Consider the following 17,188-nt stretch of genomic DNA (forward strand, 5'->3'; position numbering starts at 1 on the left):
CATAGTATTATTTGTCTACTGGTGCCAGAACTGCGTTGTCATGACGACCATTCGGCGTTCACTGTGAAAATCATACCTAGCAACGAACGGCAGCGTCAAAATGACGGCGGAAACTAATTTTTCACAATTCTTCGGATTACGTGAAAATGAAATACGTTTTATTTTTGCAGATTTCTATTCAAAACTTTACTTTTCCAATAAATATTTGCCTTGTGTGTTCAAGACTTACTTCGAGTCTGAAAAAATTTCCGATCCTACTGCTTTGTTCACGTGCTACGCTAAAATCAGACGCCAATTCACAGATAAATCATCGCAGATGGAATTGATGGAATCCACAATGACTGAGTGCCGGTGACGGTACAAAGAACCTTTAATTGGTCGAACAATTCTCGTTAACTGATTAATAATTCGAAGGGCCTGGGGTTTGTCAACTCCCCGATACGCTCCTGAGGCCGGCGTAATCAAGAATATCTCCAAATCCACGTACGCACGTCATGCTGCATGTCTCAATAGCCGCTTATCAATCAGCACGCATTAGGCGTCATGCGTATTTTTTATTTAAACATAATCGGATTACGTCGCGGCTACAACATCCGTGTTAATACGTCGAGTCGAAAGCTGTCATTTTCACAATCGTATCTAGGCACAGTAGACCGTAAACACAAGTAGTACCGTATCAGCCGTTGATCGGCGAAGGTTATAAATAGTTTAGGCACTACCGTTAGGTGTACAGCTGCGAAAGGTGTTTCTGACCGTGGCGCAAGAAAGAGACAGAAGTTCCTTGATAGAAGCACGTGTTAACCTAACAATCGATATTCAATCGAATTAGTCATTGGATTAATGAAGTAGCGCGAAAATGGCCATGGAACACAAAGATGATCACGGAACTTTGAAAAGCCCCAAGAATCTGAAATCCGGAATTATCGACTTCACCGCGGGTTCTCTCGGTGAGAACAAATTATCTCAATTTTATACTAATAATTTTTGTTTTAGTTTTCTTATCATTCTGAAAAAATTACTATGAATTTTGTTTCACTCTTCATACATCACTAGCTGGATTCAGTAATTTTTTTCTAATCCGAAAATAATAGAGAATCATACTGTACATATGTTGCTATTTGGAAATACCTAATTGTAATCAGAGCGAATCGAACAAATAGAGATGTCTATCATTGCTTAATTTTTTAATTTTATCAACTTATTCATTAGTATCCAAACAATCGTACAAACTTCAACTTAAAAAAAAAATTTGAACCTTGATCTTAGTTTAATATCAATCTCGTCATCGGGTCGTTACTATCTTACAAAGATATTCAGTTACACATACTTTCTGATCAAAATTTCAGTGAATTGTTCGTTTTTGCTAAGTGTTGATATATCTGTTTTTATTCTTTTTTCTTTTGCTTCTGTCGCTTACATTGAATATGATTATTATCCCCTGACTCCACCAATGTTTTTTTAATTTCATATATTCCACAGCATAAATTTTTTTTTTAATCATTTGTTTACTTTTACTGGTGATATCAGGTGGAGTAACTCTGGTCTATGTTGGACAGCCGCTCGATACAGTAAAAGTAAAGATGCAAACATTTCCCCAATTATACAAAGGGATGATAGACTGCTTTATGAAGACCTTGAAACAAGACGGTATAGTCAGAGGTTTATACGCAGGGACTATTCCTGCACTTGTAGCAAATGTTGCTGAAAATTCTGTGTTATTCGCAGCTTATGGACTGTGCCAAAATGCAATAGCTAATTTGACAGGTAAGAAATTAATTCTGTCAATAAATGTATTGTTTTTGTCCATACTTGAACAAATAACATCCAACAGTTCATAGACTTCCGCAATTTTTGAAGTTGAACAAGTCGCTCTACTTAAACTACTTATCTTGTCTCATGTTAACTTCCTAATTTTTGTTTTTTAACAGGTGTTCAGAAAGTAGAAGATTTGAGTTTACTGGGGAATGCCTGGGCTGGTTTTTTTGCAGCATTTTTTTCATCCTTATCACTTTGTCCCACGGAGCTGATTAAATGCCAATTGCAGGCTATGAGAGAAGTTGAAACACAAAAAGCAGCTCCAGGTGAACGTGTTGTATGTAGGAATAGTACATTGAAAATTTTTGTCAAGAAAGAATGATAAAGATTCTCATCGTGGTATGTGCCATGACAATTTTCATGGGAAATCACGTGTATAAGAAAACGCGTTATACACTTGTGATTGAAAATTAGACAGACTGATCCTATGACATTTAATTTAAAAACTTGGAAGCAATTATATAATTTTCAATATTTTTTACAGAATTTTATTGGACCCTGGCAATTAACAAAACAAATTGTACGTGCAGAAGGTCCTCAGGGCTTATTTAGGGGTCTTTTATCTACCATTGGCAGAGAAATGCCCGGATATTTTTGCTTTTTTGGTGGTTATGAAACTACGCGGCAATTGCTTGCAAAACCAGGACAAAATAAAGAGGATATTGGCTGGATTAATACAATGATAGCCGGAGCTGCTGGTGGTGTAATATTCTGGCTTGTTATATTCCCAGCTGATGTAATTAAAAGCAGAATACAGGTTTGTCCGGCATTTTTATATCTGTTTCCTTGATACCCATCTGCACCCTGTTTCACTACGACGGCTAAAGCAAAATTGAATTATTTTCAACTTTGCATTCTAATCAATTGGCTTTTCATACAGGTTCAGAATCTAAGAAAACCGGTGTATATTATCCTCAAAGATGTTGTTCGAACTGAAGGTATCGGTGCTCTATACAATGGCTTAAAACCAACATTAATCAGAACAGTACCTGCTACTGCAACACTATTTGTCACATACGAATATTCAAAAGGATTGATGCACAAATATTTCGATGATTGATGTTTGGATTATTCAATTACGAACAGAGTTACAAGTGTAAAATTTTCAATTCGTGGTACTGAAAAGTCAGCTTGAACATTAGATGAAATTTTTTTTTGGGATAATTAGAAGAGAATTAGTGTTAATTAGAAGATTTACATGCATTTCAACGCATTTCAACTGTTAAAATGTCAGTTTCTATAAATTCTGTCTCCATTTGCGCTATGCAATAGATTATATTTTGTACAACTGTTATACAAAGACTTCAACACCGGCGGTTACCTTTGCATACCCAGAACAGGAGCATGGCGATATTCTCCAACAGAAAAGGAAAAATTATATCTTGTGTATTTTTATAGGTGTACACAAACACATCTAATAACAGTGATAATTGTAATAAATGTATTATATTTGTAAATAAAATGTGTTGTTCTGTACGTACTTGCCGACTGAATTTATTATTTGCCTACGATGCAGAGAAGTATTCTTATTTTTGAAAATTATTCCTCAAGAATTTTATGCTTCAAATACTGTTTCTGATCCAGCTGAGTCGCATACCATTCAGTCCACGGTATCTGCAAAGTTGAATAGGTCAAAATTAAAATCAAATCATCATCACAGACAATGCTTATGTGTTTTTGATATGGCGAACAAAATCTGTTGCAATGAACGTAGCTTTTTTTATAGGATATATAAAAAAAATTCTACTGAAGACGTACAATTACTGGTTTGTATCCTATTTTCTCCAATAGCCTGATTTTAACGAGGTCCTTCCCAAGTAGAAGATTAGTGCCCTTAATATAGCAAGTTTGTGAACAAATGAATACTGCAAGCCATTTGGATCCTTCGGGATACACTTTCGGTGCTCTCTTGATTTCTCCGAAAGGAATTTCAGACATTATTTGTTTTACTGGGAGTGGTGAACCATTATTATCCAAACAAATGATCACATCTCCATCTGTAAATTGTGGTAACACCCAATCTAGATGCATCATTTCACTCGAGTCAAAGATTGCCTGGAAAAATTGTTTTATATCAATCTGTCAAATTGTGGCGTTGTTCCAATGGATATGTGAGCATAACATACATCATTGAAATTCCGGTTAGTACAGATTTCTCTATACAAAATAATTTTCTAATAATTAATCAAACCTCAAAAGTATTCATAATTTGGACCACAAGCCTGTGACGCGCACTCAACTTTAAAACATCTTTCTTTGGTGGTGGGGTAACGATCAGCTGAAAAATTAACACAAGTATATGTATATGTAGATACATGATATGAACACACTAATTGATGCCTCTTTGAGATTTTCGTTACTTAATTTACACTACCTTGGTTATCGTAGTTCGTGACTTAATTCCAAGTCTCGGGCCTGTGTAGTCTGGGACTTCTATTTCAACATTTGCATCAATGAATAATATTGGAATTGGTATGCTGTAAGCTGTTGGCCCATATGTCAACCTAAGATTATTAGGGTCCAGCACCATTGAGATTAAATCCTTTGGATAGACGTTCACAGTACTAAGGTATTGCAAACAGTTAGCCAATGATGTTGCGTATCTATTTTAACAAAGAAATGATGTGTGTCTTGTAATTATTTTAAAAAATACAGTTGTACTTGGTGGACTTTTAATGGAATTTCTCTCGGATTTTAATGGACAAAGAATCGTAACTCGTTTGGCAGAATAAACGTACCTTTCCAATTCTTCCACCCTACTGTCATCCCTTAATTCATCTAGAATAATTTCATAGATGTTGGGGTACTGATCGGAAGTAAAATTAAAGCAAGATAGCCCAAGTGTTAAACGCTCCAAGTCCTTCAGCCTGGCATTCTTCTTAGTCTCGATAAATCTAAGTTGATTTTACACATCATTCTGTTAATAAACCATAAACATCTCCCTTGAGAAGTGATGATTTTTAAGGGCTTGTAAACCTTTCAAGAATGACAACGTAGGTGTTTCCTCCGAATCTCACCTTTTCACACAAGCTGTCAATACCTCTGGATGATAGAGGCGCAGCTTCACACAAGTCGCGAGAATATGCACTACGGCTTGCACCGAAAGTCTCGGTATTTGTGATAAGGTAGATGATATTAATTCCCAAATTATGTCATGCTCTTGATGAAGCTTAGTTGAGAGCCTAGAAAATGTAGAGGCATAATTAATAGTAACGTGCCATAAATAAAGATTTATAGTCAGAACATAAAATTGATCTACACAATTTACCAGAAATTAATAGTGATACCAAACTTGCTTTACTCTTAAGGTTTCAGCCAGCTGATCGTCTCACCTTATGGATTTCATGAAAGCTGACAGGCAAATTTCATTGACCATGTCAATATCTTTGATCACTCGCTGGATTATTTTCATCAATAATTTGGCGTTCCTAATTGGTGTTTGGCTTTTAAAAAATCCCATTGATATGACGGCCAGTTCGCTAAGATCAAGTTCATTGACGCAAGACTCGAGATGATACTCAAAGTTATACATATTGCCAGGACGCCATCGACAACATTGAACGTAGAACATAAACTGTACCAAATTGGTTGGCGTCAATTTACTCGGTTTAGAAATAGTCTTGCCCATAATGTACCAAGAAAAGTCCGTGTATTTCAGGAGTCTCAAGAAGTACCAGTGGTCACAGAAATACAACAATTCGTTGTACGACCAATTCGGAGCTCGACGTATGCACTCCTTGTCCAAAGCTTTGTAAAATGATTTGAAACATTCATCTTTCTTGGTGTACTTCGGGGGCCAGAGAGCGATGAACCGTAAGACGTCACTGAGTTCAGAGTCCGTGAATTTCTCGCAATTTGCTATTAAATACTTGATAAATTTATTATACTTTTCATCAATGATGCACTCATCATTTTTCTTGGCATAGTACGTTATTCTCTTGAAGGCATAAATTATCTCTTCGATAGGTAACGCCTTCCAGCTCTTATTCAAGTAATTCTCTATTTCATCCTCCGCTATCTCCTCGGTACAGCCTGGCAGTGGCTGGACCAGATTCTCAGCGTAAGCTTCTCTCGCCTCCATAACTGAGTGCGCATACTGATCTTCGGCGTTATTGAAAACCCCAAAGATTGTTAAAATTTCAGCAGATTGTTCCGGGATTGCATGATTTGGATTACTGGCATATTCATATCCCACGTTACGTCTGGCGGGAAAATTTTTCCTCACATTTTGAAGCAACGTCTTTTTCTCATCCCTTTCCACGAACCAACTCGACGCCGCATTGTTGCTTAGTTGACGTTTAGTCGCGCGTCTTCCAACAGTGATGAATACCTCGCTTCGACGCTTTAGCAAATGTTTAAACATGACTTGTAGCTACTAGAGCGAAGTTTAAAACAATGCTAAGGAAATATGCACACGACTCCCTTTCTGGTTGAGAGTACATTGAGTCCGTTGCGTTTATGGGCTTGGAAAGGTTAATTTCCTGGCTATCATTCGGTTTGAGGTTATGTGAGAAAAACCACGCTGCGGTTCTCGAACGCGAATCTCGTCATTCAAAATGTGCCGTCTGCTCGATCGGTAAGGGTAGGAGTACTACATAACCTTAAATAGAGAAATTGAATAAATATACTTGTTCCTTTCTTCAAAGATGATCTGTTAAGTCAAACTTTAATTCATCCCAATTAGAATAGCAGCATAGCTAAATTCTTCATCAGTGAATACTGAAAATTACAGGACAAGGAACGAATTATTAACTAGATTTTCCTGAATTCATTGAATGATGAACGAAGTGTGAATAAATTCATTTCATATCCAACAGCCAGAAGTCGGTTTATTTCACGTACAAACCTCGATACACATTTGGAAAAAGGGTTTGGGTCTAAATTTTGCTCTTCTTCGATCTTATTTGTGACCTAATAATTGTCATGTATTGCACACCTCAATCTAGACTCTCGGAAACCTTATCCTACAAATTGGTGATATTGAAAATTTTTAAAGCAGTTCGCTTACTGCGCTGTATTTCTCGCTTTATCCCCCCTTTTCCATGCCTGCCTCAAATACAGCTCGAAATTTTTCGACTGAACGAGCTCGGTACTCTCTCTATAAGATTTGTGGCAGAGTAATATATATAATAACGTTATAACATACCCTGCATAATTGTCAACTGAGAAAACTGCATAACAATCACAATATATATATATAGTAGTTTCATATCATGGGTACCGATTCGCTTTTAATGATGCCAATTATAACAGGTTATACAATTATAAGTTTACGTACACGTTCTTCATTTTTTAGGTTTCAATTTTTAGATTACTTTCTGTAAGCTTGGACAAGCTGTACGTGTATATGTATATACAAGAATATTGTTGTTGAGTATTGAAAAAATTGATCCGTTGGTACATTACACGAGATCATTGTTCAAAAATTAATAGTCATCGCCAATCACGGTACTACCCGGGAAATTGTCTTCGTCGAATTGTCCTCTGTTCCCATCATTTTTCTTCTGCACTTGGTTCATGTACCAGTCGTAAATTACGTCAGGATTCAAGCCCTGAAAGAAAGATGAAAAAGATCGATCAATGCCCATCGTACTTGTGGAAAAAATTAACACCCCCTGCCGTTTTTTTGGTGAAAAACGGTCCAACTTTAACACGCTATAAATTTGCGTAAATTGCAAGTAGAAAATTGAACCAGAAACAATTTCGAAGCTGAGTCACTCGTGTCAAATTTGTAAAATGAACCGTTTCCACTTCACGCTGTCATACACGACGAAGAGAATTTTTTAAAGATTTTCCCTCAAATTGATCTCTTTGAAACTCGTCTGCGTTTTTTTCTCGTCAAATTATCAAAGATTAATAGAAAGAGTGATTGCAAAAAAATGCGATCCCACGTAACAACCGAAAATCTTTTTCATCGTGCATAACCGCGCGAAGTCAAAGGTTGACTTTACAAATCTGACATAAGTCACTTAAAAACAGGATTACTCGAGAAAAAATGCGAACAAACGAAATCTGAAGAGTGGAGCTTGAAGCCAGGATTTTCAGTTTCAAAATTGTTTTCGATTCAGCGTTCTGCTTGCATTCCACGCAAGGTTACACCGTTTCAAAATTTGAACTTTTTTCACTTAAAAATGAATGGCCCCCGGGGGGCGAGGGGGAAGTTCGTTAATTTTTTCCACTAATGTACATTGCGTTTGTTTTATTAATCATCATAGTTACCCTGTCCAGTAGTGCAGTCAGAAGTCTCGACCTGTCGTAATTGTTGTCGATGCTGTTTCCGGATCGCGAGGAATGAGAAGGCTTCCTTGAGCCGTCCGTCATTCCAAATAGATCCTCGAGTCTGTGTGCGGTACGATAGTCAACTTCGTTCGTTGGAGACGAGGATCTTTTACTTTGAATTCCCCGGCATTGAGGATGAAACGGATGTTGCCTGTGGATGAAAAATTTCTGTCATCTGATAATTGGTTTTCCCGAGAGACCAATTCTAAAATAATTGAAGGAATTCTCAATGAAGACGGAAAAAAAAAATGACTGCAAAATTTCACTTTCACAGTTATTGGTGCCAGAGTTTCGAACTCGAAAATTATTGCTGAAAATCGCGGTGTATATTTGAGTTAGAAATTTCTATAACTTACAGGCAGATCTCACCGATGTTCATCTGTCTTCCCTCTCGCAATCTCGGAAAATCCGCTTGTATCAAGCTCGAAGAATAACAGACTAAAATTCCTACGACGAAAGCGCATCTTTGAAAAGTCATCGTCCCTGCAAAATAATTGTACATATATATTTTTTCCAATATCGATAACACGTCTTGGAGATGGTTGGAAGACAGACTAAAAATTTGTTTCGTTGTCGGGTATAACAAAGTTCAAAATAAAGCGAGAAAAATCCAAATTGAAAATATAATATTGAAGACCTGCATGGTAAGATTTTTTTCAATATTTTTTCTAAGCGTTTCGAATTGCTTCGCACTGATTAGCTCGACCTCGTTCTTGATCTCTTTAAATTCAATCCAAACGCGCCGCTTCTGCGAGCAAGGGTCGACAATTAGAAGCTTGACTTAATTGATTCGTTACTAGAAAGTTTCAAGTCTCAAAATTAAACTTTTGACCCGTTCCTCCTTTTTTTCGAACTCGTTACGTCGACTTAATCAGCGTGTAAAAATAAACGATAAGCTCGAGTGCAAACATTCTTAAAACTGGTGATACGCTGCATTAGCGCCGAAAAAAGAAGAGAGTATGTGTATACAGTAAGCGAGAAAAGAAATACGTGCAGTTTCGCAAGATATTTACGATTTCAGACTCGCCGTCGCCGTCCCGGCTCAATGCAGAGTGACGCCCAATCTCATTCCCTGAAAAGCTTATCCCATGGGAGAATAATCCGATATTATATGCATTGCGATCCGCGTACTTAGAAAGCGCGATCATTATCTTATATTTCAGAATCAATACTGAACTGTTCCGATCCAGCTCCTAGTCAGATGATTTGTCGTTTTTATTACGTTGCAAATGAGATTTCGAACACGGTGTATTTCTGGAACTGTGATTTTGATCCTTTTGCATTCACGGTTCAGGAGCAGTTTGCAATCGTTAATTGCAAAGGTCTTCAGAGGCTATGTTAAAGGGCTGTTTTGTTTTCCAACACGACTACATCGACTGATCAAGGATGATTATCAGTTTGAGAAAGGAAATGGGTCTCGAAGTTTTTTCAACGGCCTCGTCAAACTGCAGATAAATATTGACAAAAGCTTCGAGGACCAAAAGTATTCAGCTACAATAATTGCCTGCCACGACATGCCGAGAAATTGTTTTAAACGGTATAAAATGATTTCTGAAGAAACGGGAGGTCATTAATCGCATTGTTCGTTGAAAACAAAATCGGCAAGAAACTGAAATGAAATTAAAGATGTATCTATCCGGTGTGTAAACTAATCAAAGGATAAAAAGAAGCAAGGATTTCGAACCTGCAACTGTATCAGTTAGTACAATTGAATTTTGTAAACTAAGATCGAACTTAGTTTCACTTTTCAATCCCTGATTGCATGTAGTTTGTTTAACAAGAAGAGGTTTAATGCGTAAGAACTTCAATCACAATTTATTACTCAATAAATTTGAATTTTATAGACTAACATTGAACTTAGTTTCACTTTTCAATTCCCGATTGCACATCGTTACTTCAACGAGTGGAGGTTTAATGCGTTAGAATAGCAATCGCAATTCGCGTCACGATACAGTTTTCGCACTAGTTGTTGGTGTCGATATATTATTTTAATCAAGGGATTATCGCTCGAGCTTCGATAATTAACAGCGTGGGAAGTTTTGCAGGTGCAAAGCTTCTGTAGAAAGTTCCTCACGGGGAGAGGATGGACCGGTTTGACACCCAATTTACCGCATCTGAGATTATATATTAATTTCCCTGTGTATCCTTATTAATGGCACTGAATTCATCCCTTCGATGACAGGGGTGTGAATAATTTTCGGACAATCGACAATTGCCGGGCCTCTCCGAATTCCTTTTCAACCCAGTTATTTATGTGATATTTTTCGATTTATTACACCTCCATCCGAATCTCGAACAGCACGCGAAATCGCATTAAGAAATTCTCTCAACTATATCGCATGTACATGATAACGCAGATATTAAGTGTGACACGCGACAGAGAAGATTGATAAATTGTGGTGTGCGCATAATACGTAAGAACGAAAAAATAAGACGATAAGATTGACGGTGCTCCGACATTTTCAAAATTTCTATTCTGTTCCTAATACCACAAGGAAAACAACAAGCTCGATTTTATTACTTTGCAAAATAGTTTTCGCACCGTGAACAGCTTGAATGCCTGTTTAATCGTTAAGACGACAACCAGGCTTATCTTACACGTTAATTATAAGGTCCTACCGCGTTTCACGCTAAGCATTCAAAAGCTGTGTATGCCATGCCTGCGAAGTTTGTATTGCGCGATGCTTTCTGATTGGTCAGCGTCCCGTAAGTCTTTTCAGTTGGCGATAATTTTGAGAACAATTTATAGTTCGTTCTCGCTGCAGAGTTTGACGGGAAACTTACGGTAACGAGTGTTTATAACATACTATTACCGAACCGATTGAGGCACGTTTAAAAACTAGGATGTAAAAATCACCGTTCGAACAAGGTGCGCAGTCACGTTATATAACTTGCAATGTATATGCACTTTTTTTATAGAAACTTCTTCATTCCGAAATGCGAAGAATTTATTTGTCACTCCCGAGGGATCGTAACTAAGAACGCAATTTGCTTTGCAACAACTTTCAGTTGTTTTTTGTTTGTTTTTTTCTCTTAATTCCCAAAACTTCTTTCTCAAAATAAGGGTGACAGTAATTAGGCGCGTTTTAATCACAAGCACGTTAAGAATTCTCTGCGAAATGCAAATCGTTCTTTCAGATCTATATATTCGCGTATACGTGGATTGACGGTTGTTGTTTGAATAAATGAATGAATTTGGTGATAATGTAGTAAAGTTTCGGTACAACAAAGTAGGTATGGTTTTGTACGAATATATAAAATTACTCGTCTGGACTTAAGCTACTAATTACTGAACATGAAGTATATTCTCCGATTGTATAATTAGTCATTAAGCGAAAAGTCCTCCCGGCAATTTTCATATTTCACAAGAGGTATTGAATTTGACGGAAGGAAAACTGTTACAACTATACAGTAAATTAATAATAAGGATATTAATAATATAAATAAATGTTTTTGTAAAGAGCTGCTTAAATATTTCACGCGCTTATTACAACGGCATAAAATATTCTTTAATCCTCTTTCGATACAAGATTTTTTGCCGAACATTTTTTCACTTGCAGAAGGTTTTATAATTCTATCGATATAACGACGTACTAAGAACATTTCGAATACCTAACCTTTCGACGATACTTCTCGAAGATTAAAATACCGAACTTATTGCCAAGTTTCGGACAAAATGCACAGATTTTAGAAAAGTCGCAGTGCGTTTGCGTATGCCAAGTTACAGGCGACGGACTTCGTTGCAAACTTGCCAAAAATTCACCGCGACAAATCGCGTATTTCAATATTAAATGACTCGATGTGTGCGAAAGATTTTTGCACGGCGTGATGGCGAAAAAATCGTATTCAAATCGCGTGCCTCGGTATAATTTAATGACTATGAATCGATCGACTTTCGTAGCGACGAAATGATTTTCAACTGCGACATTCAGCATCGTAAGTTATTTTTCGTTCTCCAAACTAGGTTCGTCAATCAGCGTGGAACAGAATAATTAAATCAGGCAAAGTAGGGCATAATTAGACAAGTGAGAAACTTCTAAACTTTGGTCATTTGTTGCTAATTAGCTATCCAGAGATTAAATCTAACACACTTTTGTGCGATGAAAATTCGTTCCCATTTGCTGAATAAAATCCGGCGCACTCTCTGCAACGTTGTTTGCTAGATTGCCACGCCATGCGCCACTTTGTTCCTATTATCATCACTACTGCTATTATTTTCGCCGCCAGACATAGTCCGAAATTTACACAAAATTCACGCCGCAGTTGCTCCCGTTTTCACTGCCAAATCCACGCTTTTACAGTCGTTCAATGTTTTCGCAGCGAGTTGATTTCTTGTCTGAAAAGAATAAATTTCCGACTCCTAAAACACCCTTCAAACCTTTGTCTCAGAAATAAAACTGTTCAAAATCTTGTCTAAGTTCTAGGCTGAAGGTACCTAATGTGTAGGTAAGGTAAGGTAACGACATTAGAAAACTAAATTATCGTCCTAAATCCGCAAATTATTAATCTACCTTGAAATTAGTGATTAAAACTTTGTACAAAATTAACGTCGAACGTTTTTGTTAGTTTTTCCAATTTTAAAAAATTTTCTCCGCCGTACGAATGTCGCGAAAGATTGATTTTTCATTTCTCGAGTTAACTGATTACAAAGTTTCCGAAAACAATTTTCTTTTACACTCTTCGGTCAAGTTTTAATGTAAATACAGGTGAAGAGATACGAAAAATCAATACGTGTGAACATAATCTGAGATCGAAGAAGAAAAGAGGTGAAAATGGACTTCGATTTTGTCCATGCAATGATACTTATAACAAAGTATAAACTTTTCGCGAAGAATATCCCGGAGGGTGAAATAAGCTGCGGCTACTACGGAGGAATAAAGAGAAGAGTAAAAATAGAAACTTTCCGGAGTAATAAGTTGATCGAAAGGTCCGATTTTGAAAGTGCCGCTGGCGGGATATTCGGTTCGGACAAAAGTTTCCGGAGTAGCCAAACTGACTCCGAACTTGAAGGATTCCTCCGCTCAAAGGACGTTAAGACTTTGCGGCGGCCGAACCGAAAGGCCCGAGTATTTCTGGACTCTATTGAAAGTTTGTAAATTTAATTGACCGCTCCTAGGTAAAGATAACATTCCAAGTTAGGCCGTCCACCGATCCGCGAGGATCGCGTCTTCGCAACCAATCTCAGTTTCGCGCTCTACATAGAAACAGAGAACGGAAGAAGTTTGTTCGTCGAAATATTTCTCCGACCGTACGTCGATCCGAAGCAAGTGCGAGCGCGGAAGTAAACTTCCGGAATTGGCTCTCCGATTTTTACGAGTTGAAATTGGTCCGTCTCTATGCGGTGAATCGCTGCAGAGCCAACGCAGCTGTAATTATTTCGCGCCAAACACTTAATTAATTGATCAATTACAGTTTGACGCCGTTCGCGTACAAGGAAAGTTTAGATAACGCCGACGTCCTCGTGCAGAGGGAATTTCATCAGCAAGTGAAATCTTCGCATTCGGTACTTGGTGACGCTGTGTGCACAGCAGAGGCGAATATTTAATTATGTCGCAAATTTAATCGTTGCATTTAGTCAAATCAACCGAATTGCGAATCAGTTGATTCGAAGGTTTCGCTACGCGGTTTAGCCGAAATGACTATCACCCTCTTAGGAGTTCACACCCTCATGATCGGATTTTGAACTATCAAATAAAAATTTGATTCGTATTTGGAAAGACGAACGGAAAAGTACGGATAAATGCGTTAAGCTCGCGGAATATATTTAATTTATTCCTGCATCGAAACTGTAATTTACTCAAATAAAATTCTTACTAAACTGTGCAGCGTTCAAATGAAAGTCAAATGAGAAACAGGTTGAGGGTGTAAATCAAAGGTCGAGGGGGGAAAATACATATTTTTAGGTAGCCGATGCCGACGAGGCTTTGACTTTGTGATTGTGCTATAATTATTACAGAAAATCAAACGGGTTGTGGATTGTTTGCGAGAAATTATCAGGAGCACGGCGGCGTGATAATTCTTGATAAAAGAAACGCCAAAGGTAAAAAAGAAGTATTGCATGAAAATTTCCGTGTAATTTTTATGCGAGAGTGTAATCACCTTTCATGCGAAATTATAATTGAACCTACATACATATGCACATTGAATCCCTGACTACGTCGACGAAAAATAACCGTGAATTTGCATGAATATAGAACTTGAGAGGAAAAGGGAGAGAGAAAGAGAGAGAAAGAGAAGCATGTAAATTTTTTTGAAAAAAAAAAAAAATAATAAGTAATAAAAAGTGTGATGTGAAAAAAATTATTCAAAGCAGCCTGCGAGACAACGTTAGGAAAAAAAACCAACATACTTAATTGTTTGGGGAATACATGTGAATTTTTGCACGCGGTTGGGAGTAACAATTTGGATCTTGATTTCTGAATGAAAATTTATCCCGCAATGATTCTTCGAACTTGAATTATTTCCGGGAGCAAAACAGCGGACAATTAAATCGCTATAAACCGAATACTCGCACAATTTGCGGCAGATATTCATGTGCAGAAATTTATACGAAGTTATTTGTCATTGATTTTAATTCTTCCGAATCAAACATGAATCCATTAAATATTCTGTCTGTGGGAAGTAAATTTTCATTTGCGCGGACGAGTGAAAAAAGGCATTTAGATACCAACATTTGGAATGAAAATTTTCAAAATACTCCGACCAACGACGAAGTGAATATTCTATTCATACGAAATGGAATTGTATTTGAATCGATAACTAACTTTTCATTCGCGTATACATATATATATATATATATATATATATATGTATATTTATATTATAGATAAAAATAACTTTTCGCTAATATGATTAATCGAATTACAGATTGACGTCGATATTTCACATCGAAACAGTACAGGTAGTAAAAAAAAAGTTTGTTCAATCAATGACGATATTTTTCCACCCCGCAAATAACGGGGGAGAGGGGGATGATCGTTGACGTATGGTGCAGTGGCCATGAATGAGAGAATGGCTCGTTCGCGAAAGCGTGACTTCTGCGTATATCCGCGAGAGAAGGAAAAATAGAAAAGGAAGAGAAAAAGCGGGACCCGAAGAGTCTGGGAGATGTGGGACGCCACGGCGTCTCAGTGTCTGCATCCGAAAAGCAGCCACTCGCTGCCGCAATCGCCATATTCGAGTGTCGGGGGGTGAAAAAGTTTCTCTGTGAAATTTTAAAGGAGCCCTATGAGTTGTCAAAAATTGATTTACGCCTGTGTATAGCAAGCGGCAGAATCAGCAGTGGGGAAAGTTCGAATACGAGTTCGTATTTCCGTCTATCGGCGATGATAATTTTCATTTACAACCGTAGACCACGATTCAAAATGCCAAAGACGACCGGACATCGAGGCTAGTTTTTAAACCGGCGTGAAAAGTCCGAAAGCTTATTCATTACGGATGATATTAGAGTAAAAAAACGTGAATCGGTCAGCGAAAAAGTATGGAGATGTTTTTTGAAATTTCTGCAAGTCTAGAGAAGAGTTCAGAAATATAATCCAAAGGATGAAAAAATTCTGTAATTTTCTTTGCGGTAATTTAATCAAATTTATGTTTCAAGACAGAAAATAATAATAATAATAATAATAATAATAATAACAAAAATGACACGAGGAGTGGAGAACAGATCGTGACAACTTACTTTCAGCTGCAGCGAAAATTTCTGCGGCGTAACTTCTGCAGCGAAAACTTCTGATCCGTGTGTGCACAAGGTATTTTCAGCTTCTGCTATTTTTATTTATATCTGTTGTGTTTTCTACTTGTCGGAATGAGATACGGGAAAGCGGGCGAAGATTTAGGCGTGTTGATACAGCGAGGTGTCGCACTTGAGGAACCGGGGTACCAAACCTTCGGGCTTAGGAATCGTCGGGCGAATGATTGGTAGAGCTTGCGCGCCCCCGCTTATATACTCGACGATTCGAGGAGCCCCTTCTTCGCCGTGTTTCCGTTGTCTTTTGCGCGTTAGTGACGTCACCTCGACGCGACGATGATGTCACAGAAAAATAGTTTCACCAAGCTATACCCATACACCCTATCCTGCGGGCTAACGCAGAGACGTTACATTAGTTGACGGGACCATTCGAATAACTGTATTCATGTTGTTGCAAAGGGTGAAATCACCCGTTTTACCCCCCTATTTATATCCGGTACTCGTCGTAATTAAAAGACGTATGAAAGCTTTCGTACCTCAAAAAATGAATAAGGCTGCTACGTTAACAAAAATTATTGCAAACGGTATTGTTTCGGACTTTAAACCGATAGCGCGCATTTCCCAATAAAAGCGGTTTTCCAATCTTTTAATTTTCCTGCCTGCTAATTCGCTTCACAAGCTCAGGAACCTGTTTGTTTTATTCTGCGACGTCTGGTTCGTTATGATATTAAAGGTAACCATGCATCGCGTGGAACTCCGGTTCCAGAAAACGTTTCGTAACGGTAATCACGCGTTTTGCAAAGGCTACGTAACCGCAATTATTGATTATCCTCGTCGTTGTTACTGTCTACAATAACAACAATTATTATCCACCAAATTTCGGCTAGCCTTTCAGGGACGAAAATTCGATACGAATGAAATTTGGATATTTTGTTAGTGTATCATGAAATACGAAGGTCCTAAAATTTTTAAACCCTTACGTATTAACGTTTACGAGAAAAATGCTGATCTATTTTATCGCGATTTCGAATTGAACCTGATTTGTCTTAGTAATTTCAGCGCTTCCTATAATCGTTTAAAAATACCACTAAATGTGTTTTGTTTTGTCTTTTAAAAAAAGTTTGAAATTTCCGAACAATAAATACATTTCAAGGTAGATCCTCAGGAAGTGTTGTAAAAAAAAGAACAAACATTCCATGCATTTTTTTCATATAAAAAAGTGGAAATTTTTTTTATTATTAGAAATTTTCAAAGTTGTGAGAAATTTGAATCATACAATTAAATCGGTATATAAATATTCCAGGGATCTTAGAAAGTTGATGGATTATTATTAAACAAATTGAAACGTTTTATTCCATTAATCTTTACATTATCCTTGCGTGTATTTTTATTGGCTAAAATTTGTTC

At 37.4% G+C, this 17,188-nt stretch overlaps 2 protein-coding genes across 2 annotated transcripts; one reads left to right on the plus strand and one right to left on the minus strand.

Moving 5' to 3' along the window:
• The first annotated feature begins 475 nt into the window (after positions 1-475).
• On the plus strand, positions 476-3,295 carry LOC107219751 (mitochondrial ornithine transporter 1). The gene is made up of 5 exons (XM_015658081.2): positions 476-947; positions 1,528-1,764; positions 1,929-2,092; positions 2,300-2,572; positions 2,696-3,295. The coding sequence occupies exons 1-5, from the start codon at positions 857-859 to the stop codon at positions 2,873-2,875; spliced, it is 945 nt and encodes a 314-aa protein (XP_015513567.1). The 5' UTR covers positions 476-856; the 3' UTR covers positions 2,876-3,295.
• Positions 2,425-16,012, minus strand: LOC107219750. The gene is made up of 11 exons (XM_015658080.2): positions 15,773-16,012; positions 8,451-8,577; positions 8,035-8,245; positions 6,662-7,367; positions 5,148-6,415; positions 4,833-4,997; positions 4,554-4,709; positions 4,190-4,418; positions 4,007-4,093; positions 3,574-3,870; positions 2,425-3,429 (listed from the first exon to the last, which is right to left on the minus strand). The coding sequence occupies exons 5-11, from the start codon at positions 6,176-6,178 to the stop codon at positions 3,355-3,357; spliced, it is 2,040 nt and encodes a 679-aa protein (XP_015513566.1). The 5' UTR covers positions 6,179-6,415; positions 6,662-7,367; positions 8,035-8,245; positions 8,451-8,577; positions 15,773-16,012; the 3' UTR covers positions 2,425-3,354.
• Positions 16,013-17,188: the final 1,176 nt, after the last annotated feature.

Source organism: Neodiprion lecontei, chromosome 6, assembly GCF_021901455.1.
Source record: "Neodiprion lecontei isolate iyNeoLeco1 chromosome 6, iyNeoLeco1.1, whole genome shotgun sequence".
In the NCBI taxonomy this organism is placed as follows: domain Eukaryota; kingdom Metazoa; phylum Arthropoda; class Insecta; order Hymenoptera; family Diprionidae; genus Neodiprion; species Neodiprion lecontei.